The sequence below is a fragment of the Mytilus galloprovincialis genome, chromosome 2, assembly GCF_965363235.1.
Source record: "Mytilus galloprovincialis chromosome 2, xbMytGall1.hap1.1, whole genome shotgun sequence".
NCBI classification, from domain to species: Eukaryota; Metazoa; Mollusca; class Bivalvia; order Mytilida; family Mytilidae; genus Mytilus; species Mytilus galloprovincialis.
In genome coordinates this window covers 83,283,885-83,310,398 of record NC_134839.1, presented here as the reverse complement: position 1 = coordinate 83,310,398, position 26,514 = coordinate 83,283,885, and the positions used below count along the sequence as shown (strand labels likewise).

The window sequence follows — 26,514 nt, the reverse complement described above, 5'->3', positions numbered from 1 at the left end:
AGTTCATGTTATTAACTTCACACAATAATGATACAATAATTAGCATTTATCGGTTCCCCCTCCCTTTCACCCCCCCGCGCTTTCACCCATAACACAGACTCTCAGAACATTTTCACGTAAATTACTCATCAAAACACTATAAAAAAGGGACGAAAGATACCAGAGGGACAGTCAAACTCATAGATTGAAAATAAACTGACAACGCCATGGCTATAAATAAGACGACAAACACTTTACAGACAAATAATAGTACAGAAGACAAAACATAGAAAACTAAAGACTAAGCAACATAAACCCCAGCAAAAACTGGGGGTGATCTCAGGTGCTCCGGAAGGGTAAGCAGATCCTGCTTCACATGTGGCACGTATTGCTTATGTTATTACAAATTCGGCAAAAAGTCTAATGCGATATAAAGTGGGTTCTGACATTAATTTAGACCATTTTGGTTGCATTTGATAAAATATTCGAGATAAAATGTTACGGGATAGGATACCTTAAAACTAACTGTGTCGGAAGATGATCCTCCGTTATTGACATTTCATTGAATGTTAAAATGAGAACTTAAAAGACTTTGATAATGATTATAACTGAAACAACAATATGTCACTGCTAGAAATTATAAAAAGGTGACAATAATTCGTTACAGTTTGCAAAATAGAATGTTAAAAAAATCTGAAAAAAAGAACAAAAAAGAAAAGAGTTGGCAATACCGATTAATAATGACATACCAGTACGTTAGTTTAGGAGAGTAACGAAAATTTTGTCACAATTAGACAGGAAAAGACAACATAAGCTTATCACAAGTATACTGTAACTGGAATTTGAAAATAAAGACTGTGTTGCAGGAAAAACAAAAAATATGGAACTCTATACGATAATACATGTACTACAGCGCAACACATTCACAATTAATCACATGTGCGTCTGTAACACTGAAAACCAAAGGTCGGACAATATAAGTAGTTCTATAATACTTTGTCAACATGAATGTATTTAAAAACTTCTATGGAAAGATTAAAGGGGAAATAAGTCATTTTTAAATGAAACTTTGACATCTGATATACGGTGTTGTACATTTAAAACAAATGAATGAATTTAAAGTCATTGTATTTATGATTTTGAAAACAAAGAGTGCAGGTTACCATTGAAAATAATAGTTATTGTAGAATATTTAACATGGGAAACCATATTAAGACACTTGTAAGTAGTATTAATTATCAGAAATGTTTAAGATACATAAAACATTGTTAGTTTGCATGAAAATGTCTAAATTCATATGATAAAAAGGAAGTCTTGTTTGAAACAAAACGACAGTCAGGATTATATAACCGAAGTGGCTTAACATTGATGATTAATGAAGAGTTACCTGTACTAGACAAAAGCTTGCTTATCTTTGTTATTGGTAAAGACGTGATTGAAGACATATCGTTTCTGTAATCCAAAATTCAACTTGTTCGTAATTGCCTCAACTTTTTTTTATTTCATTAATAGACATCTCTACTTGTTGGAATAGACAACAGTTTGATGTACTAATTTATTTAACAAAATTCCTACTACTAAAGTAAATCAAAACCAGGGCTATTATTTTCGTTCTTCATCTGAGAATTGCAGTGGTGTCAACAATGGTGAACAACAACCTCTATCTAAAGAGGTTGTTCAGGCAGGCCCTTGGCACTGGCGAGGTATTCTTTTCTAGATATTGCTAGACGTAAACCAAATATCGGCAAGGTAAAGAATATTCAGAAGAATGCTTGAGACAATATTCACCTCATCATAATCGACCAATTTTAAAGTAAATATACAGAAATAATAAGATGTGGTATTATTGCTAATGAAAAAAAAAAAAACTATCCGGCAGACACCAGCAGTCATGGATATAAGCAATTATACGTCACAGTCCGCCCTTCTACAAAGAGAAAGATCCACACAACCAAACAAGAAAACATACGACTTGAGTAATGCTTTTCTGAAACAAAACCAAATATGAAAGACGGCAACCAAGACAACTACTGACTAAGGACAGACACACAGAGAAGTGAAAAGGTTTAACATCATGTTTGTGAGCAGTTAATCATTACTACCCTGTGACAACTTTGTAACAACACACCATAATAGTAAACTGTAAACAATTAAAAAAAATGAACTGACAAAAATACCGAACTCCAAGGAAAATTTTCCAATCAAATGTCAAAATTTAAAGCTTAAACACACCAAAGAAATGGATAACATCTGTCATATCCCTGACTTGGTACAGACATTTTCGTATGTAGGAGCTGTTGAATTGAACCTGTTTTTATATATCTAGCATGAGAGTCGCATAAAATTCCATTATATTGACAACGATATGTGAAGAAAACAAACAGACATCAAATGTATTATAAAAAAAACAACACTGGAAGACCATCGTGTATTATTAGTGAAGTTGATACGAAAATGTTATAAACAAGGTCTTGTAACCTTCCGATGAACTTTTTATTAGAAAAAGGACGAGGCGTTCTTTGACATACCCCTGGTACATCAACTGCCTTCTCAGACACTGGTAACATTTAGAAATGGCTTAACTCAATAGTTTAATTGATTCTTAGCACAAAACAACTAAAATTAAAAACCAATTGTTCAGAGAACAATTGAAGGTCTTTCCACATCTAAGCCATTGAAAAGAATCTAGTTCCGGTTTACTCAATGTTAAAATTGGCATCCAATCATAAGTTTCCTTATACTGATTGGATAGATAAATTGTTTCTATATATTTTTTAATTAAATAAAGGAGATAATGTACTACTTCCGGTGAAGAAAATGTCACTTCCGGTCTCATATAATAGCTTCTTTCACACTGATTCTAAAAATATATAGTTTCCATATATACTTGTTTGTGTAGAACGGGAGATAATTGGTCACTTCCGGTTTATCGAAAGTCATTTCTAGTCTTGAGTGATAAGTTTATGTATCTATATTACAAAATATATGGATTCCGAGTACTTTTAAATGAATAAAGTGCAAAAATAGGTACTTCCGGTTCTCTCAAGGAAACTTCCGGTTGTAATTTTTCAAGGTCATATGTCACCTAACCTTTAGTAAAATGTCACATGGCTTTATAATGAACCAAGTTGAAGTTATATTCAAGTTACCTTATATAAAGACATTTCAGGGGCACTTACTCCTATAAGATGCCATTAAATTCTCATCCTCATAACAATAAAGCAATCATTTTGCACGTGTTCTTTTATATATACCTTTCAAAATGTTTGAGAAAATGCAAAAATAAACAAAAGTCAAAATTTAGAGCTTGACCTTGACCTTTGACCTTGACCTCATTTTTTAAGCAAGGACCTAGGGATCTCAAATAAAAAGGTTCCAGTGTTATACGGTTAAAAGTTTATGAGTTGAAAAAAACATACCAACAAATTTATTTTGTAAAGGTAGTTAACTCATATACAATTTCATCGAATCGCTTTGATCAAAATTAGTAAAAAATTCCTGAGGATGTATCGAACAATTTGAAAAAAGAATCTTGTCGATATCTTATTTTATTACAAAGGAGATACACACATTTGATGAACAGTGAATAGGGAGATAACTCTTACAAAGAAAACTTAACAGGGTGAAATTTAAAAGCGCATATAAACTGTACAATACAATATAAAAAATATCTAAGCGACATATTGCGAAACACAAATTTTAGAATTTGGCGAAAAAAAATAATAATCAGAAGAAATACAATGGGTCTTTCCACAGAAAAGTGGAAAGACCTAATAAAAGGCACAACGTACCAAACTTAGATACTTGAGCCAATTACAACCAATAAGTAAATCATGTTCTCCCAGGCAAAAATATCAAACAGATTACGCGTGAAGACATAATAAACAATCTAAATAAACTATGGCTTTGTGCCGTGCAAAATTTATTCAAAGAATTCATAAGTGTACATTTGTCGTATCTAAATTTAGGGGCACTTTAAACAATACCCTTGTTGTAAATGAGAAATGATCCCGTTTATACAGATACAGCCAACTTCAAAGCCAAGTATTTAATCTATGAAATAATTAAGCGAAATGTTTGATCTACTAAAATTGGTTTGATGTGTGATAAATGTACTGGCTGTGTGTAGATATGAAAGACAAACATGTCAAAAGTAAAACTTACGAATTTGCATGAAGGTAGATACTATGATCTCAGTACCAGAGGGACATTCAAACCCATAAGTCAAAAATAAACTGACAAAGCCATGGTTAAAAACTAAAATAGAATCTTAGTTTCTTATGATCTAAAAAGAATATAAACGGACAGTTTTAGGAAGGTTTGTCATATCAGTACAGAAGTATCGACTATTGAGCTGGACTGATAGTCCACCGGCAGAGGAATCGACCCAGTGCTGTAAGAAAATGAAAACAACACGTCATAAAAGTCATCTGTCCGAAGCACTGCGGTAATTTACAATGACACACCTATCCACAAAAAGACAAATTCGTTGATTATGTAACCAATTGCAGGTCAGCATTTATCCTTTAAGTATTAGTAGAATCCTTTGGTATATTTTTGACATTTTTGACTTCTTGTCTGTTTGTTTTGTTCACGCATTGTTGCCAATATAGTGGAATTTGATGCAACTGTCATACAAGTTGGAGGTTGAGCTAGCTATAAAACCAGGTTAAATCCACGATTTTAATTTTTACATAAGAAAATGCCTGTACCAAGTCAGGAATGTGATCCATTCGTTTGATGTGGTTGAGCTTTTGATTTTGCCATTTGATTAGGGACTTTCCTTTTTGTATTTTCCTCGGAGTTCAGTGTTTGTTGTGAATTTATTTTTTACAGTAAGAGCAATTTATGTTAATGACAGTAAATTGGTTTAGATTAACGAAAAGCAACAACAAACATTACATAAAAGTCGTGGTGCAGCTTTTAAAGAGTGTGCCAAGATTATATATTTGTCAGCGTGCATCCTGCTTTTAGCATGGAGTAATGGTGTTACAGCATACGAACACCAAAATCACTTAAATAATTTGTGCTGCTTATTTCTATGATAAAAAGACTATTTGTACAGAAGCATTATATTATGACAGACATGTGAAAATATTCGAAATAAACAAACATGCATTTTGATTGTTTTTGTAGTTTTCGAACGTCTGATCATGAGAAATGGGGAACAAGAACAGTGTATACGTTGATGTAAATCTTAAAGATGAATTTTTGTCAGATGCGTTAAATACGCATAATAAATATAGATTAATCCATAACTGTCAACCTCTAACACACGCAGAAGATCTCAGTGAACTAGCCCATAAAATAGCGTTTTATAATTCTACTAGAAATAAAGACCTAAGAGGTCGACTTACTAAGGACAGAATAGAGAATGCGCTTGGTGAAAATACGGCTGTCAAAATATTAACACGAGACCAAGATTACTCAGGTAAACTCCAAATCAAAGAAAACTTGAATATTCTTTGGTATATACATGTATAGCTACTTCTATCATTGAAGATATACACAACCAAAGGTAAGATATAGACCTTGTATAATCTAAGGAAGGTCGCAGTCAATGTTTGATAGACATTAAAATACAGTTTTAAGGTTTCGTTAACCATTTTAAACATTTTTTTTTTATGTTTATGTTAGGTTACAGACGAAAATTCGGAAACGAAATTCCAATTGCAAAATAACAAAGTAGTTCTAAGATCACCGGGTTAAGATTATTTGAAACTAACAAAATATCAATTAATCAAACTTAGTTCAACACATTTTATTTATTGTATGTAAACTATAAACGTTTTGTGAAGTTTGTATATTAGACAAACTAAGTAGTTTGAATACTGTCTCAGTAGTTGAAAATGATTTTGTTTATTATTCATTTGTATATTTTGCCCAATGGAAAGTTGTTACTTTACTAAGTATAGTGATCTGAAATCCTCAAAATTTAACATCATACATACAGAGCATCGTTGGGCTAAACATTGTTAGACTTGGTTATACAATTTAAACATTAAGCACATTTAATACCAACGGAAGGTTGAGGGAAAATATTAACCACATTAGGGGGAAAATCAATATATAACAAATGGAACATAATTTTATATACAAGATAAAAATTGTTCTACCTACAGACATAATTTTGCATAACATAACCCTAGATATGAAACACATGCCAAAAGATGCTGCTATATTGTGAAAAAAACATAGTTGTATTTCTATTGTATATCTTATAATATTACCAATATTTTACTTACCTCTCAATTGTGTACGTTTACATTCATCATACATAACACATGCCAAATGCACATGTCCATTGCACATTAAGACATTCAACATGTAAATTTACTTCTATATTCTGTAGTTTCAACTACGCATACTTTCGAAATATAGTAACATCTTCTCATCGATCCCATCTTATGCGAATAATTTTAAAGATAGGCGGAAGATACAAAAGTGGAATTCAAAAAATAAAACCCAAATTCTTCCCAAATGCAGACAGAGAAAGCGGAGTTTTTAGTTAACTTCATATTTGATTTGTTCTTCAAACTATTTTTATTGGATTACCCTTATATACGACTTTTGTAAATAAACTCATCATAGATACCAGAATTGAAATTTTGTATACACAGCCAGCGTCTGGCGTATCACATTTTAAGCCTGTTTTTTTTGTCTTGTTTTTTTTTTATGCCGATGAGGTCACTGGTGGACCCTAAGGATAAGAATTTTTTCTACTCCATTCACATATAACATTTGTCGTGTTTAGCACAAACTTTCGAATTTATTGGTCTTTAATAGTGTTTTGCTTTGTATATATATATTGAATTGGTCGTTCAACTGTTTCGAGTACAGTACCACTGATTACTCACAAGAAGACGAAACGCGTCTTGTGAACCAAATCATAACCCAGGTATCTTCGATGAGTTTTCATTTGTTTAGGATTTCCAGTAAATACTCAGCTCAGAGAACCTTTTTATTGCTAACTGATTTGTTTTATACTATAGGAGAAGAAGTTTCTAGAGACTGGTATGATGAAATTGAGTACTATAGAAATTATTTTGATAAAGAACCACCATCAGAGCTGAAAAATCCGGATGTTAAAAGTAAGAACAAACATTTAAATGGAAATGTATGTTATAATTTTTTACTGGTGAATTTCAAGCAACTGAAAGTCCTGTTTACCCTTCGATGTAACTCCAGGTTCAAATTCTGTATGAGATGGGAAAAGTAAACCATCCTTAAAAGCAGATTCGTGAAACGATGTTTCTCCCAGGAAGCGGAAGATACCAAAATCACTTTTAAAACTCATTAGTAAAAATAATCTTACCAAGACTTTTAAAGTTAAGAGAGGCAAAAGTTAAGGTTAAGACAATTATACAACAATTCTAGTTGAAACTATATCTTTGATCAAACTGTTTTTCTATCAACAAATAAACTAAACTCAAATAAACGCTAATAATATAGTGTTGTAAAATTTAAACGAATTGCTTTGGCCATTCTACAATAATATAAATTTGTTGTTCTGTTCATTAATTCAATGAAATTCTCAATATATTATAATTCATTATTGATATACTTGTTAGTCTGATTTCGTCGTCTATTTTACTTATATTTATTGAGTTACGTGCTATTTGAGGTGGTTGTTATTCAATCGTGTATTTGTGGTTCTGCTATAAGAGATGAAAAGGAAGAAAGTGGAACATAATCAAGTTTACGCTTACATTTGGCATGTGTTGTCCATATTTATGAATCTAATAAATGATTACCTTCTTTTATATCAAAGTGATTTTGATGTTGACGATCAAAAGTATTAGTTTTCACTAAATTTTCTAAACGAAATAAGCTTAAAGAGACAGGATCTAAGATTTTCATACTCATATACATTTTTACATATAAAGTACGAACGAAATATATTTGGTACACATCTTAACAATCTTTTCGCGCTAGTTTTTTGTTTAATCGGGAAGATAATTTTTGTTGTTACAATAACAAATAATTCCAAATCCACCACATATTCCTAAATTTGACTTAATTAGATAAAAGTGAACACAATTCTGTAAAATTAAATAAAAATAATAAACTCGGCACGAAAAAGAAATTTTTCATTAGTATGCTATATAAGGTTGGACCATGATACTTATTGGTAAAATGATTCAATATATGGTATAGCCAATATGTAGTTTGTTGCTGAAAACCGTGTTTGATTGACCTTTAAGTTATTGGTCTTTATTATGTTACTAGGTCGTGGCTTATTGACGTTTTCAATATCACCTGTAATTCACAAACTTCTTTTTTGGCTAAAAGTACGAAAAAGTACGAATGATATTAACACAAAGGTGTGATCGGTCATTGGCCACACGCTTCCAGTGTTCAGTACTGTATTACATCGTTGAGTAAGTCACATACTTACCCTTTCGAGTGATATATATAAATATATATCAAATGCTTTATACAAAGGCTAACAAATCACCTATACAGCAAGTGTCAATGACAGCAATATGTTAAATGATTCATTAGTAAAATCTAATTTCATCTGTCTGATTGAACTATAAGTAGACCCAATAAGTGTGCCATTTTACTTCTCGTTGTCTCCGTTCAGATATATAACTTTTCTTGTATAGTGTTGTGTTCCATAAAAATGATATGTGCCGAACGTACATATTTTAGTGAATGAAATTATAGATCTGTATTGATGATAAAATTTTTTTTTATCTTAAATCGTACATTTTCCTTCTATCATTATCTTCCCTTTTTTTCTTTAAATCACAGGTGATATTAAAAACTTTGAATTTTTGAAATACTATGGCTTTTCTACCGCAGGAATAGATTATCTTAGCTGTATTTGGCAAAACGTTTAGAAATGTTTGGTCCTCTATGCTCTTCAACTGCGTACTTATTTGGCCTTTTTAATTTTTTTATTCGAGCGTCACTGATGACTCTTTTGTAGACGAAACGCGCGTCTGGTGCAAATTTCAAATTTTAATCTGGTATCTATGATGAGTTTATTTTCTACAAATATAAAATGATATTCAAAACTTTCGCGTATTCGTAAGTTGCGTTTGTATTTATCAGTCTACCGATCATGGCGGTTCTTTGTTTTTGTAAGGCTGTGCACTCTAAGAAGCTGAATGGATATATAGTGTGTGTGTGAGGAATTTCACCAATTTGTTCGTTCGTTTGTTCGATATTTAATCGTTTATTCGTTTGTTGTTCATTAGTTTATTGGTTCCATCATTCTTCTTTCTCATTTCTGCATCCACTTCTCATCCTTAATCATTAGATATAATGATGTGAAATTGTCAGATAATTGCGTAATCGTCGACTATTTTTGCATGAGGACAAATTTTACAGTGGAAGTCAGGGGATGAAGATAATTCGAAACTTCAGTAAATATTTAGGGTTTACTTCCTCAGATGTATCTTTCATATCTATTATTCAAAATGATGATATGACGATATGAACAAATCACTTTTTTCTTATTGATTTACTCAAGTACTTGCATCTCACAAAGCCTTTATGGGAAACTTCAAAAATGTTGAGCTCTATGTACGATTATCTTTCCTTTCGAAGAATTTTAATCCAATAAAGATGCCCAATTTTCAATTTAGTCTCATTCTAGCTAGGTTCAAGGGTCACAGTAACAAGGATCACATTAAAAAACCGAGCTGTAAAACTGGTGTAGATATTAAAATCACACAATTTAAAGAAAAGGTCTTGTCCCCAAACATTAGTTTCTCAAAACTCAAACATTGTTAACACTACAGCCATTGCTATAACGTTTTGTTTTTGTCAGGCAACACATGCTTGTGTTCTATTGTTAAAACACAAACACGCACGAACTTTATTAAAACAGGAAGATGCAATTTGCTACTCGAATTCGTACAAGTTAGAACCGGAACAGTTAACGTTAATTGTTCCACTCAATGAATATTTTTTTAGTAGAGTTATTAACCCACCTTTGGAAGAATACGTGTTGTCATTCGTTTTTGTCTCCCCATCGTTAAGCGATCAGAATTTATATGCTTATAAATGTACCTTACAAGATTGAAATCCTATTTTTTCATGAACTGGACGGTTTATTGTGACATTTTAGTATGTAATCTCTGGATTTTTCCCGTATGGGAGTAAATGATTAGCTAAAGTGGGCATATTTTGGGTTGTCTATGATGTATTCAGCCACATCTGTTTGATTTAGGAACTTTATTTCGGAAAACTTTTGTCGGGTAAACACTATTTAATCTGCATGGTAAACAACCATTGAAACAACTATCTGAGTAGTCAAGAGGTGACCTTTTGCAAGGCAAAATTTCTGTCCCATTCCAACATTCCATTTTTTTCCAGTGGCAGTCTAAATTGCGGTATGGTAAAATTTTGATTTCTTGTTTTGAATTTTTGCTTATGTTCTTTGTCTGTATGCCTTTTTGTGTTTCTTATTTTAAATATGACGTATCTGTACTAATACATCCTGTCGTTGTGCTACTGTGCTATGGTAGATTCTTGTATTCTCGTCTTTCATTTTTACTAATTTCCTTTGTTTATATGCCTTTTTGTTTTTCTTTTTTACATATTTGTTTGTTATTATAGTGATTAAGATTAAACACAATGCTGACTGCTGTACAACATTTTATTTTTACATTGGTACCTATTCTTTTTGTTTGTTTTGGTCACATATCGTTGCCAATATAATGGAATTGAATGCTACTGGCATACATGTGAGAGGTTTAGCTAGCTATAAAACCAGGTTTAATCCACATTTTCTACATTCGAAAATGCCTGTACAAAGTCAGGAACATGACAGTTGTTTTTCATTCGTTTAATGAGTACTAGATTATGTTTTTGACATTTGATTAGGACTTTCTGTTTTCATTTTTCCTCGGTGTTCGTTCTTTTTGTGATTTTACTTTCAATCCCTTCTTTTTGGGACAGTTTTTTTTTAGTCGGCAAGTTAAATTTTGTTGGTACAACAACAAGTCATTCGCAAATTGGCACATATACTAGTATTCATTTAATTTTAATTCACTTAATAATGCAAAAGAGCACAAAAATCTGTAAAATGAATAGATAAGGAAGCTTTGTAGACAATAAATTCAGAACCTGGCTCGAAAAAGAAATCATATATAAATTATAGATAGTTTTGCCCGGATCACGATACATGTTTGAAAATTAACTCTTTATATGGTATAGCCAATATGTTGTCTGTTGCTGAAACCGTGTTTGGTTGACCTTTAAATTAGGTGTCTTTATTATATTATTATGTCGTGGCTTATTGACGTATTCATTATCACCTGTAATTCACAAAAATCATCCTTTGTAATTATTCTCCCACTTTTTTTGCTTAAAGAACGAAAAACTGAAAATTAAAAAAAAACAACTTTATAAACGGCAAACTATTCACCTACGCAACAATAAGTGACAATTACCAATGACCTTCATGTGTTAAATGATTGCCGCTTAGAATCTCATCTGTCTGAATGAGCTCTGAGAATACCAAAGAATGGTACAATTTCTATATTATCGTCTCAGTTCAGATATAATTCTGTTCTGGTAGGGTTATGTTCATAAAAATTACACATGCCGACAATTCTTTTAATCTTTGAAAAAGTGATTGAAAATATAGATCTGATTTTTTTTACTAGAAATCGCACTTTTTCCTTATCTCATGATTTTCACCTTTTTTGAATTATATAGAATGATATTGTTCGCTTTTTTTACGCGTATATATATTATATATATATATGCATCGGTGGTATTTGTATTAATCATTCATTTATTTGTAAGCATATTTTATTCTTTCATAGTTGTTCTATTTTTTTTTGTTGGTATCGTTTAGGCTCCGCACTCAGAAACTCACCGTATATATAGTGTGTGCGAGAGATTTCGTCGATTTTTTTGTTTGTTCTTTCGCTTTTTCGTTCATTTGTTCATTCGTGTGATCTTCCACTTCTTAATTTGTTCTTACATTCTTCTTTCTCATTACTGCATCAACTTCTGCTCCTTATCACATGATTTAATTTCGTGAAACTTTCAGATAATTGTGTAACGGTCGACCATTTTGACATGTGCCTTACATATCTTTCTTGGCATGAAGATACAGCCCGTAACAGAGAAGTGATCGAATTGATGTTTCTTTACCGTCAAAATTAGCTACGTTATCGACAAACTTAATTGAGTAGTGACCGAACTATTGGTTCTATAACGTTAAAAAGATTGACAATGCTGACAAACTTTCATATGTCGATAATCAAGTTTAATACCGATAATATTGAAAAAAATTCTAATAATATGAAACAAAATATGTCCATGCACCATTTCGATTGGGCGAAAAATAGTCATTTCTTCAAAGTCAGAACAGAAAAAAAAAGATTTATGGAAGGACGTCTTGATAGTATTATTTCCTTTACAATTTTACCCAAAACTAAAAGAAATATACTGGTAAACAAGTAAAAAGGTGTTTGATAGGAATGAAGTCCTTTATTTTTTCGGACTACAATGTGTCCTCGTAGTGAACACACCCGACTACGCGTGCAGTAAAAAGTGTACTCTTACGTCGGATACCGGGCAGTTTCTTTGTTATATCTGTACTTTATCAAATACATGTACATGTTAATATTTACTTAATATTAAATTGGTAAAAACTATTGCTGAAAGCCTGTTCAGGGTTTCTTTCTTGTGTATGATTATATAATTTTTCACATGCCTGAACTCATTGACGATAATGTAAGGTGCTCTATCAGACAAAAATGGATTTCTAGTTCGGGTTTGAAAAAGAAATTTCGTCTTTTCTTGAGCCTGTTTTGTACATTTAGTTTAACAGATATGATCCAATGGAAATTTTCACATGGAATCTTCGGTAAATAGGAAAATGAAAAGGTATGGGGTAATTTACAGAGAGACCACACTCCATCCATGAGAAAAACGGAGGGAATTTAAAAATCTAGAGGTCTCCACAAGGCTTTCAACAAGGGTGGAATCTCACTCCTTCTGAAAAGCTCAAAATCGCCCCAACGTGTACATACGTTTGGTCATCAAGAGATTCTGGTTTCTCTTTTTGTGTCTCATAAACATTCAATTCGGATTTGAATTTAATTTACCGAAACATTTCCGTACATTAAATCTTAGGACGGTCAGAACATTTTAAGGACGCAACAGATCGAAGTACAATTTTAAGTAGTACATAGATGTGCAATAATTCAGCTTCCTGTACATGTTCATGAAGTTCTAAATTTTGAATGTTGATTTCTTTAAAAAAACACCATTTTTTTACAATAATAAATCTCAAAATGTCCGTTAAAAAGGAAAAAGTTTGACCATGAAAAATCACATATCTAAGAAAAGCAGTCGTTTAATTGATTATAAGAAAGTTTCAGTATATCATGTCAAATTTCTTTAATTTGGGAGTTTTCCTTTAGTTACAAATGTAGCTCCATGTCTGATGGTGAAATAAAAATGAATGTCTCAGAAAGTGGTGAATTAGTTTCCATAAATGACAGATGAATCGGGCCAAGCTTAGTAACTTACAGTAAACATGCAGACTACTGTAACATTGACGCACGCGTCGAACTGTTTAAAAGATTTGTGTTTATGACCAAAAATTTATATACAACTTCATTTAAAAATTAATCTGAATTTCATAGCGCGTCGTCACAATAATGAGTTATAAAAAAAAATCTATAACCAGCAGATCTATACTTTTATAAAGAAAGTATTCTTGTACAAAAGGGTATTTATTATAAAATGGTCCTAACAATAGAATAGATAGTTTACCCAAGGAGGTTATATTATATAACCTCCTTGGTTTACCACAGAAATCTTAAACGGAAGTTTCGACAATTTTAAACAGAAGAGATTTGAAAATAAATTTAACTTAAAATAAACACTGAAATAATTTTTTGTCTTCATTGCACTAACCGACGAGTTCATGTTTACAGTAGAAACAGTGGATTTGACTCCAATAAATTCATTATCATTGTAGTCATGAATATTTATCGCTTATATTAAATTGATAACGATTTTATCGACAGGTCGCACCAACTGTTTCTACAGCTAAGATCAGTTACATGTAACATGATCTCGTCGATTCGCACGACGAAGCCATATGACAGAACACACATTCAAGATTATGTATTTTTGTTTTCGTCAGTTCGAAAGTATTTGATCATTTCAACTCCTTTGTATTTCATAATATGTGTCATGAACAAAGACATATGTTCGATTGAATAATGATTTCCTCGTAACAAATGATAGAAATTTCGGAGATCCCGTATTTGATCCTTTACCGTTAAAATGCCAATGCCAATGACAGAGGTTGATTATAAAAAACGTTTTACTGTGTTAAAAAAAACTTCGACTTAAACAATGAAAATTTACACGTTGGACATGAAATATTTTGTCGATGAAGAAAATTAAATTATATCACTTCTGAAATAAGTTTGTCGATAACGTAACTTATTCTGACGGTAAAGAAACGCGAATTCGATCACTACTCTGTTACGGGCTGTAACAACATTTGGGGTTTACTTCTTTAGAAGTTCCTTTCATATCTAATTGATTTGTTTATAGATTGTGTAAAGTGCAAATATACCTTATCGACATTCATTACAATCCGGATCAGTTCTGAAATCCAACTTTTTCATGAAGCCACAAATCAGTTGAAGCTAACTGGGCACTGTTTGAAACGTGCATTTTGCTTTCACCAAAACGTACGCTTGTTTAAATCCTAATCTATTGAATCAAAGCATTATTATGACTTTTTGTCTTTAACAAATTGGTTTTATAAACAAATCATAGATTCAAAATGTTCCTTTTCTTAACAGTTTCCCTCCGTAAGCTCATCACTCGTGAGCTTTGTATTGATACCAGCAAGGAATTTTCTAATTTATTGTTTCTCTCTGGATTGGACTGTGAGGGATTGGAATTAAACGCAATATGATATATGATATTGTTCAAAATGTGTGGTTACAAAACATACGGAAAAGTGTTTCAAATGAAACGCTTATGAGAGCATTTGAATTAGTCATTTTTACCTCATCTGAGATTTGCCCTAATTTTTGTAAAATTTCATTAATTATCACAAAATATTTTAATATTTGATACCGTGATATTTCATATGTTATTGAAGATAATAATTCTAGTTGACATATAAACAGTTACTATAGCTATATATATTTCTTAATTTTACCGCCTTGGCCTTTCTGCGCGATAATTTTCCGTCTCAAGCTGCTAGATTTAAATTGGTTTTTTTTTTACAGTCGATGAGAGTGGGACATCAATGATGTTATAGTATAAGACAATGACGATGACTACTGAGGAAAAAAACAATTCCAGAATATATATGGTCTTTCAACTATATTTTTGTCTGATTTATGTCAAATAAGTTATTGAATTATCGCCTTTAAATAGAATGAAGCCGAGAAACTCCCTCTCGATTTCAGAACCGTGCGTTTCTTAAACTATAAAAACCAAATCATCCATGCACTTTAAAAACAATGAAACTGTTAAATTTCACGAAAAAAAAATCCATGAAGTTAGGTCAATCTTTAATTTTATCCTCCAAGAAAAAAATATGCTTCAGTGCACATATTGATTGATTTTTTTAATCGTAAAAAAATCAGCGTCTTATATAATATTTATTCACCCCCCTCCTCGTCTTTTATATTAGTAGTTGAACTACTTAGGAAAAAACACTCTAAACGAAAACGCAAATCACTTGTAAATGATACTATCCAAGCACAATATTTCGCTTTTTGGTAAGTGTCACTACTACCTAGTTTGAAGGCTTTTAAATGTAAGTTTAAATCTAAAGTAAATCTTCAGTATATATGATGTAGTATATTATAAAATTATGTAATAATAACTAATTATTGAGTAATTCATATTTTTTTTTATTTAAATAGATTTCACAAACTTCACACAACTTTTATGGAAGAATAGCAGAGAAGTCGGATTCGGTAAAGTTAAAGCTAAAAACCGTGTAATAGTTGTAGGCTGTTACAGACCAGCAGGAAACATCAAAGGACAATATCAACAAAATGTTTTACCACCACTTCAAAAATCGGATTGTTGCTCTTGTTGTTAACTGTGAGGAACTCTAGAACTATTTATCAAATTTTATTTCTTGAAAGGTTCTTATCAGCATTTTGAAGTTTTGAACTACATTTGTTGTTCTAGAATAGTATAAGAACATGTATCGAAATGGTTCCCGAACTTTTCGTCAAATGCTTCCACAGCAGTATCTAACTTACATAAAGACCTGTCGAGATTTGTTAAAGATTGGCATATGAAAAGTCTTAAATTGAACCAGATCTATATAAGTTGTTAAAATAAATGAGAGTCAAAAATGAATGAAGAAATTCAACTATTGATCGAATACTTATAAAGACGACGAACACAACTATGCAACGTGCACAAGTAAATTACTAGTTTACTAGTATGTGTATTCCCACATTGTTTTTCTTTTTTGAGAATCAGCAAGGGTGCGTTCACTTTTAAAATTATATTAGGTTAAATGAAATGTAATAAATATAATATATTAATTATAGGCTTGGTGATTGTTTTTTTGGAGATGCTTTCATATGCTGCTAATTGACTGCTCAATAAAATAATGAATTTATGTGTCACTGTTTTGAAGTTCAAAAGAAACTATTTGATTAAAGAAGGAAAGAAAACCCAACCTATCTCGTAGCAGCAAAAAGAAAAGCATGTCTATCGAATGCTCCTAAATCACAACATAGTTCCAACCCGACTATACTATACACAATTGAAAAATCGGCACAAAATGAGTTATCAGTTCTTATGTGCACAAAAAAGCGTTGAGTGAAAAAAAGAGAGGGTATGAGAGACGTGTTTTACATACAGAATAATAAACACCTTAAAAGAGCTTTATTTAAGTCATAGACAAAACGTAATGACTTTTTTGTTTCAAAATTTTTAAAAACGAAATATTGTAATAATAATTCGTTGTAAACATGTAGTTTTTGTTCAATTTGGTCACAATAACCTTTATGAATGCATTCTTATTGTATTATTTGTCAAGAAATGTATTACAAGTCAATAATTCAATACATTTGAATTCGTATCCATGTGACGTTTAATTTAACCCTTAACTTGATATTATTGACGCATGGGTTAAGCATGCTCTGTAATTAGAAAGAAAAGAATGTCAACATTGAAAAGTAATCAAGGTAGCCAAAAGGAAGAATAATTTTTTTTGACTGACTTGGCCCACAAAAAATATTGTAGTATAGGTAATACCATGATTTCCATATCATTAATCTTTGAAATAAAATTAAACGGACCTAGACAAATCATCATCATTCGATTGCACGTGTGTCCGTCCCTCTGTCTGTCTTTTCATGTTTATCCTGCAATTAGCTAACTGTTGTTGCTTTATTTTTACATTTACCTGCTCCCATGCGGGAAACATGTTGATCAAGCGGTTAAATGGATATTTCTCTCTGGGGAACTGTCCTTTTGGGGGTCCTCTTCGTGGTCCGCGTTTCAAGTGTGTCGTTTTTTTTTCGAAAATTCAAAGGCAAAGATTTGGATTCAAACAATTAATGCACAAGTACCGGGGGTAAATTGCTATCAAAAACAATAAATGAACATTTTCGAAAAATACAAAATTTATTTGAACTCACTACGAAACATGGGAAAAGCTCGGCGAGCCTCTTTTTTTAGTCCTCTATCTAAATCTCATACAAATACATTTTATATTTTCCGACAATGTACATATATTTTGTATATTTCCGATGCTGTGATTAGTTCTATTATCGACATTACAAAAAGGTTGGATAAGAAGTAACCGATAGTATTATACTTTTACAAGAAACCTTATATTTGCAGATAAGATGGTGATGCAAACTGTAAAATGTTGTGGTTTTAGTACCAACTATGCCAACAATATAGCAAGGACATAAAACATAGTTCATTGGTATTTTTTAACTTGCAACGATACAATATATTGTATATTCAGATATTCATGAATACTATATTAGATGATATGACCATCGGCAGTTTTCGATGGACCTCTGGAGTTTTAATCAGATGGCCTCAAATCTGAAATTCACAGGAAATACTAGTCGATTGTAAACTGTTTCTTTCGTACTTTTGTAAATTAATTAACTAAACGTTAATATCAAATATGACAAATTGTGTCACACCAGTTTACATGAATTTGACAGCTATAGTCCCTGTAATCAAACGTGTGTATCTTACACAACAGACAAAAGTCAAGTTGGAGAATATAATCTTTAAATAAACTTGCAATCATCTTTCAGATGTATCATAATGCTCGACTCTCATTGGCGACATGAAGAAGGAACGTATCTTATATCATGACACTAAAGCTTACAATAGTGGATATTGTTGAAACAATACACCTTAAAATAATTAAAATGAACTTAGCTTACATTGCTTGAAAACTGCCTATTCTTTTATCTGCCTGCTTTGGTTTTCATATTTAACAATTTTTCTGAAAACCTTCAGACAGCTGTAGCATTAAAATAGACCAAGCCAACACTTTCATCGACTGCGACTTCAATGCAAAATATTTGCGATCCTTGATCTATCATGTATCATGATCACAGCAAAGACACCCCAAGGGTGACTGGGGTATAGAAATATGGTCACTTGGTCTTTTCCCGACCGGCAGTAAAACGCTTGCCGAAGTGGGGCGTCCGTTTGGCTGTGCGGGATGTATTAAGTTCGCAGTCACGTCCGGTCAGAATGGGGACGTTAAATCCGATGCCTCGTGTAAAGAGAGTGCCACGCTCTTTGCACGTTAAGAACCCTTGCAACAACTCTTTGAGGGGTCCGTAGGTGGCCTGTTGCAAGGCAAAATTTCTGTCCCTATCCAATATACCCTCATTTTCCTGTGGCAGTCCAAATTTCCCCGACCATCATCCCAGATGGCCTCTATTGTATCAACCTACCTATTGTATTAATTGTGAAGTTGTTCTCGTCCTGAATATGCATGAAATATTTGCCACTGGACGTTAAGCAACAAACAATCAATCAATCACAGCAAAGCACACACTCATCAACATTTAACGATAGACTAGAACTTCCCAGTTACAGACACTTGCATCAGGATTCATTCACACATATCAGTTATATTGCAATGCGCTGCCAGTATGGTAGAACATATAACTACAATTCACAATCTTCTTAGTTCTGATGAAAAATCGTTCGTTTGGAATATGATAGTAAATAAAAGGGATAACAGGAATCTTCAATTCTAGACAATACTACAGACCAATTCAACCACACATATCCGACTTCTCTTTATATTTACAATAGTACAGTAAGTGTTTGTCTCTCATCATGACTCATGAACTAGAAGGTCCTCAATATAAACAATGTTAGACGACTTCAAACTTTTATTTGAGAAACAAAATAAACTCACCACAGATACCAGACTTGAAATTGTATAAGCCAGAACCGAATTTCGTCCTCAACGGTATCTTCAATGACGCTTGTATCAAAAAAAGTTAAAAGGGTAAAAGAAAGTAAGCAGTTGAAGATCACTGAAGATAACAAATTCCGATAGTTTAAGTTGAAAACAGCTACGGTAATCTATTCCTGGAATTGAAATCGCTATTATTTCGAAAAACCTTAAATTGTGTAAACAGTTAATTTATAATTATGACCATATCAAAAGTGCTTACAAACAGACCCTATGCACCTTCCTATGGCGTTTAAATATCTTAATTCATAAGGTACGATCGTGTGTGTTCATTCTATACGGATTTTATTAGCAGGAGGTTGTTTTTGCTTAAAAAACCTGTTCCAACGGAGTTATGAGGAAGAGAGGCTTAAATTGACGATACATAAGTTTAACAGTCACATTTCTGTGTCTGTTTAATGATCTTTAATCGAAAGTAGATTGAAATAACAAGAAATAGGTTATTTAATTTCAATAATCAACCGGTCATATGTATCGATTCAATTATTCTTAAAACGTGGGAAAATTGATATTGAAATAAGCGGACTTTATTTACTAAACAAATATATTGATGTTATTTTATTATTAATATTTTCCAAGATTAGGGTTCACTAAACGTAAATAACTCTTGTGTAAATGATAAGTATAAAGTTTTCATGTAGTTGGATTTATTATATGATTTTATGTAACAATATGTATGAAAGTGAATCATATAATAAATATCTTGTTTTTATGATCTTGACATTAGATTGATTCAGGCGCATATGTCGGCTAATGTTTACTATAATGGTCATTTAGCATGAAATTTGATTTGTAGCTGAATTATGAATGTACTTTTGAATGCTTTAGCATTTAATGCAGCAGAGTTAATATTAAATTGACTGAGAAAGTTGCAGTCATTTTATGTTAATACCGCTGTGTACAAACAATCCATATTCCTATATATGTTTAGTTCTGAAATTATCTACGCAACCTTGGTTTTCAAATTGTTTGATTTTGGAGGTGTTTAAAGCTTCTAATGAACATCTCAAAGAACACAGCTCGGACGCACTACATGAGTGAACTGTCATTGTTTATTTACAGCAGAATATCAGGAGTACAAATACAAACATACATGTATTAACATATTCGATTTAATAAATGTGCATAGTTTCATTGCTATCTCTCAACGATTCCTGTTTATATATAAATATGAGTTCTTCAAAGTTTTATTACATTATGTCTTGGATATAGTACGTACTAATACATATGTGAAGTTTTTGTTCAAATTTAAAAAACGAATGTCATAAGATGACAAGCGTGTTATTAATATACTGTGGTTTGAATCAACTCTTATATAACTTAATACAAAATTGTTCTATAAAAAAAGATTTGAAGACTGTAAATCAAGTAAACTACCCCTAAAAACGATTTGTGTTTGTACATGTTGACAAATTAAAACAACCAAGGTATATACTGACCAAACATATTTCAAACACACACGTCATTTATACATCTACGTTAATCTAATTAAACCTTTCTAACATTGATTACTCTACATATATTGTTCTTTAAATGATATTTGATCTATATAGGAAGATTAGGTAACAAGCGAAATAGTTTCACTTGGACTGTTTTTGACAAAACATGAACTTAGACCAAATCTTCATTGGAAACGACTAAATGTTTACCTTACATAGTTATAGTTTATATTGTTGTTTCGTCGGTTATGTGTAAGGTACGTATATTCCTGTTTTGTATCATTTTTCAGTATACTCGTAAAACATTTAAATGTAATGATGTGTATGAAGCACAAATTATTCTTCATATTATATATAGATTTACGGTTGAACTTTTAATTTTATATAGTTATCAAAGGTACCAGGATTATAATTTTGTACGCCAGACGCGCGTTTCGTCTACATAAGACTCATCAGTGACGCTCATATCCAAATATTTATAAAGCCAAACAAGTACAAAGTTGAAGAACATTGAGGATCCAAAATTCCAAAAAGTTGTGCCAAATACGGCTAAGGTAATCTATGCCTGGGATAAGAAAGTCCTTAGTTTTTCGTAAAATCAAAGTTTTGTAAACAGGAAATTTATAAAGACTTTCCATTATGTTAACGTTGAATATCAAATATGAATGCAAGCTTACAAAATGTTTTCGCTATTCATTGTATAAATTCATTAAAAAAAAACTATAATAGTTTATGATTTCAAATTTCAATCTCTGAACTTATACATGTATTTGTTAATTTTTTCAAAATCTTTCCTACATTCTGTTTTTTTTTCGGTTTTGATAAATAAAAAAATATCTTTTTGATAATAGCACGCAAATACTTTGAAAAAACGGTTGTAAAAGACATGTTAACGACTTTCTTATACAGACTACACAAAAGCCACAATGGTAATGACTAATATTCCATCTTCGAGATATGGGAGGAAAACCAAGTGTTCCGGAAATCAAGAAGGATGACTGGAAAGATATCGCTCTGCGTGCGCATAACAAAGTCAGAAAGCTACACAATGCACCACCTTTAAAATATTCCAAAGATCTTAGCATGTACGCCCAAAATCATGCACTTTATTTAAAGACTAAAACAAAAGTACATAGAAGTGGCATGTACTGTTCAGGAGAGCATATTGGTGAAAATATAGCAGAACGTAATTTACCAGCATCCGTCAAAGAATATGGAGGTATGATATAAACAACTGTACAATGGTCTCTTCTTTGGAGTTTCAACCAAAAATGGAGAATTGAATCTTCTTTCATTGTACTCGGTACCAAAATTACTTAAGTGTCCTTACAAACATAGAATTATTAGGTCTGCTAAATGATCCATCGACCTCTTTCCTAATTATTTTAAACGTCTACATTTTATCTAATTAGTTATATGAAAAGATTGTACTCACGAATCGCCGTCGATGATTAACATGGGGTGGAGGGCAGAGATTTTAAGAAATTTTAGATCAATCTTAAAGGTACATATATTTATCATCTAAATATAGACATTACAGACACAAGGACTTCTGAAAAGAAATAACAATGATGTTGAATAAACAATCAATTTTCTATTGTAATCTTTGTTGCCAAATTTTAGTTGGTACATTTCTAAAATTAAATATAGCTACGATATTCGATTGATTCAGTGATATTGTTGCCTTTTTTCAAAACTACCTCTACCCCTTTTTATTGGGAAAATAAGCGCAATGTTCATCAAATTGGGAAATTTAGAATAAACCATGAATTTGACTGAAACTTCAATTTACAGACCCCCTTTCAAGAATCAAACCCTGTTTTGAAATAAGACCCCTTTTTGACAGTGATGACACATAAATAGATCCTCAAATCTGCATATATAGTCATTTTAGACATGAAAAATGTATGAATAGGTGTCTTTCAGTTTGTATTCATGCACAATTACTACTGAGACTGCACTGTTTGGGAAAGAAGTTGTCTTTTTGGGAATAATTTTAAGCCATATTTTTTTCAAATTGGGATTCTTCTCCATGCAGGGGAAAAAGCCTTTATTCTCCACTAATTTAAGGCAAACAATATCACTGTGATTTACATCTAATTCCTAACTTTTACTATCAACACGTGTCTTTATTTTTTGCTTGGGTAATCTTGTCTACACTACTGTAAACAAAATGTTTTTTAGGTATCGAAATAGCATAGATGTCATTGAACTTTCATTGATACAGAACGAAAAAGACATTGCTGCTCACCTGATCAAAATTTAAAGAGACAACGACAGCTTTTCCATGTTTCTGGTATCTGATCATGTCTCAACGCCGTGCCATATAAAAAAAATTGGGGTATGATTGCAAATGACACTATTCACCCCAAGAGACAACATGATGTTGAAGTTAACGATACAATTCACCATACGGCCTTTAACAATGAGCTAAACCCACCACATGTTCTCTTACTCTTTATATTATCACAAAGTCATTATTCCTCTAGGCTAGTTTGAACTATGTTTTGGTAATAACTTAGTGGCCGCGTTTCCTAATTACACACTGGAAAAAAAAAAACATTTGTTTATCCGCTCCTCTGGGACTTTTCGACAATTTTAAAAAGAAAACCTTTTTTAGAAAATTGTTTGGATTTGTTGTTGTTGACTACTTTGTGTACTTAATACGTTTAACATTGCGAAAGGACTCAAGTCAAAGATTCGTTCAAATAATGATGTAAATAAGTGTGGTGAATGTGATTATAACAGTACAAATAAGGTAACAATGAATAAACCAGGTGAGCCATCATATAGACCTGTACTTTTTATTCTTGTAAATAATAATCACATAATAAATAACACCATAATCATACGTAACATGTTTGTTGTGGGTGAAATTACATTTTCTGGTCAATACGATATACTCTTAGTAGGAAATGTCAAACAGGAAGTTAAAAATACGATGAATAAAGACTAATTTCATTGGATGATTGGAAGGCTACTCTAAATCTGGTACAAACTCTAAGCAGAAAAATGCAAACGCTATATTAGACAAAACAATTATGAATATTCATTACTCTGTTTTAAAATAACAAGCTTTTTAAAAGACTGCTATGAATTGATAGTATATAAATAAAGAAATTAAATTTTGCGGGAAATAAATTCTCTTGATTTTTCGTACATTTTTCATTGGCACCTCTTTTCTTTTTTTTTTTAAAACGCTGAAAAAATAACAAGGATTTAACAAAATTTTCAAAGTGAAATGTACAAATAAATGTAATCAAATCATGGAAAGAAAAGTAGGGATAATGGGCAGTGTTTTTTAATTGCATTACATGGATAAAACCAGAGGACTTCCGAATATCTGGCAAAAAAAAGTAAAAACTAGAGGAGCGAACGTCCATAACTGTTATTCAACATAATTACATCCTAAGTATATTACAACTGTTTTTGCTTTTTTTTTTCAACTTTCAAAGGTGACTGTGTATATCGAATGTAATGCATGTAACATTGTATCTTTTTAAACAGGAAAGGAGGTGACAAAAGACTGGTATAATGAAATAGAGCAATATAGTTATTACGACAACGATCCTCCAAATCGAACCAAGACAAGTAAGAAAATACATTGAATTGTAAAGTTTATCTTCAAAGATTTGCCAGTAATGTATGTTAAGTGTTTTGCTAAATTAAACGATTTACATTTTTATACCCTAATTAAATTGCAAATAGAAGCATTCAATTCTTATACTTTGCTACGATCATGAACTTGCGATTTATAGCATTTTTTTTTCATTTAGTTTCCCATGCTGCCTCGAAATTTCGAGGCTTTCAATCACTCAAAATTATTGATTATTATGAAACATACGTCTATTGTAATATTAAACATAACATCATAATAATGATTTTTTAAACTTTCAGAATGCCGAAATTTTACACAGCTGATCTGGAAGGACACAAAGGAAGTAGGATTTGGTATGACAGTGAAAGGAAAGCGCGTGATTGTAGTGGCATGTTATAAACCAGTTGGTAACGTAAAAGGAAAATATCACGAACAAGTTTTGCCACGTCTAGTTCAGGAACCATCTGAAAGAAGATTTTCCAAGTGTTTATCTCCACGTGATAACGAATCAGATGATGATGATAATATTTGACATTTGTATCAATAGTAATATTTACGGTACCAATTTAAATGTACCAGATACGCATTTCGACAATTAATGTCCCTTCAGTGATCCTCAAAGCAATCGAGAAGCTTTTATGTATCCCTTATATAAAATTACAAAATCATGGATATCTTAAATGTAAAACATCTCTTAAGTATGTGTTTAAGCTTTTCATTTAATATGCTGTTCCTATGTTTATGGAGCTACCATTTGACCTTTATGGGGTGGGGACTAGGATGAAAATTTTTGTCCAGCATTTCTTTTTTAAAGTTTTTATCTCTGTCCTGCCTTTTTATCTTTCACTCTATAAGGTCCGACCTTTTTTGTCAGTTAATCCTAACTTTTTTTTACATAAATTGTCATCCTCCCACTTTTTTTATTACTAAAAATACCTGTCATGCATTTTTTTAAATTTCATCCTAGAACCCCCCCCCCCCCCCCCCCTTCATAAAAATCAAATGGTAGCTCCCTTAACGACATTATTTTCAATGGTTTTTTAATTTGTTTTATGCATTTACATCTCATTAACTGCATCTTAGTATTAATAAATGATATGTGTAGCATTTATACTTTCATTTCAAAAATTGTGACACAAATCTATAATTATATTAAATAAACGTAAGAAGCGGTAAAACATCTTCTATACTATTAAACGAGAAAACCTCATTTTGTGTGTCGCCTCTCTTCCTTCCACGATTAATTAATCACCATGCCTCTGTGTTATATATGTTACATGCATAGTCGCATCTGTCATCCTTTCTTATGATTATTCAAATTGAGTTATTTTTGGAGAAAAACGACAAAAGAAGTCCGGATATTGATTCCGTCATCAGACTGACTTTTAGTCATAGATAAGACTTCCGGTTTAAAACAAACAATCGTATGATAGATACTAAAAATCGAAAAATAAATAAGCCAATCAGAGCGTTCTCCATATCATCTATACTATTAAACGAGAAGACCTCATTTTGTGTGTCGCTTCTCTTCCTTCCACAATAAATCAATCATCATGCCTCTGTGTCCTATAGGTAACATGCATAGTCGCATTTGTCATCCATTCTTACGACTATTCAGATTGAGTTATTTTGGGAGAAAAACAAAAAAAGAGTCCGGATATGATTCCGTCATCAGACTGACTTTTAGTCATAGATTAGACTTCCGGTTTGAAACATGCACAAATACAACCAATCGTATGATAGATAACAAAAATGAAAAATAAATGAACCAATCAGAGCGTTCTCCATATCATGGTGTTTACATCGCAAGGCCCACAACTATTATACCTCCTTATAGAGGACAATTATTTTTCGCGTTTATCTACATGTAAACTACGATTATACTACTTTAATATATAGTCTAAGAGACTCTCTGTATTCTGTCTACTGTTTTCTTTGAAACGTTTACTATTTAAGGGGTCATACCAGTTGCATATATATTAAAATAAGTAAAACATGTTACACAAATACAACCAATCGTATGATAGATAACAAAAATGAAAAATAAA

The 26,514-nt window shown here is 31.8% G+C and overlaps 2 protein-coding genes across 3 annotated transcripts; both read left to right on the top strand.

The window, feature by feature from the left end:
- Nucleotides 1-1,079: 1,079 nt before the first annotated feature.
- On the top strand, nt 1,080-16,580 carry LOC143062435 (Golgi-associated plant pathogenesis-related protein 1-like). Its single transcript, XM_076234130.1, has 4 exons — nt 1,080-1,200; nt 5,116-5,410; nt 6,972-7,070; nt 15,861-16,580. The coding sequence occupies exons 2-4, from the start codon at nt 5,140-5,142 to the stop codon at nt 16,040-16,042; spliced, it is 552 nt and encodes a 183-aa protein (XP_076090245.1). The 5' UTR covers nt 1,080-1,200; nt 5,116-5,139; the 3' UTR covers nt 16,043-16,580.
- Nucleotides 16,581-20,972: 4,392 nt separating this feature from the next.
- On the top strand, nt 20,973-25,575 carry LOC143064619 (Golgi-associated plant pathogenesis-related protein 1-like). Of its 2 annotated transcripts, none has more exons than XM_076237563.1 (4): nt 20,973-21,125; nt 21,778-22,087; nt 24,376-24,459; nt 24,766-25,575. In XM_076237563.1, exons 2-4 carry the CDS (start codon nt 21,826-21,828, stop codon nt 24,996-24,998), a joined length of 579 nt encoding a protein of 192 aa, XP_076093678.1. In that variant the 5' UTR covers nt 20,973-21,125; nt 21,778-21,825; the 3' UTR covers nt 24,999-25,575. The 2 variants fall into 2 exon arrangements, with proteins under 2 accessions (XP_076093678.1, XP_076093679.1); XM_076237564.1 differs by lacking the exon at nt 20,973-21,125 and adding an exon at nt 21,249-21,422.
- The last annotated feature ends 939 nt before the right edge of the window (nt 25,576-26,514 follow it).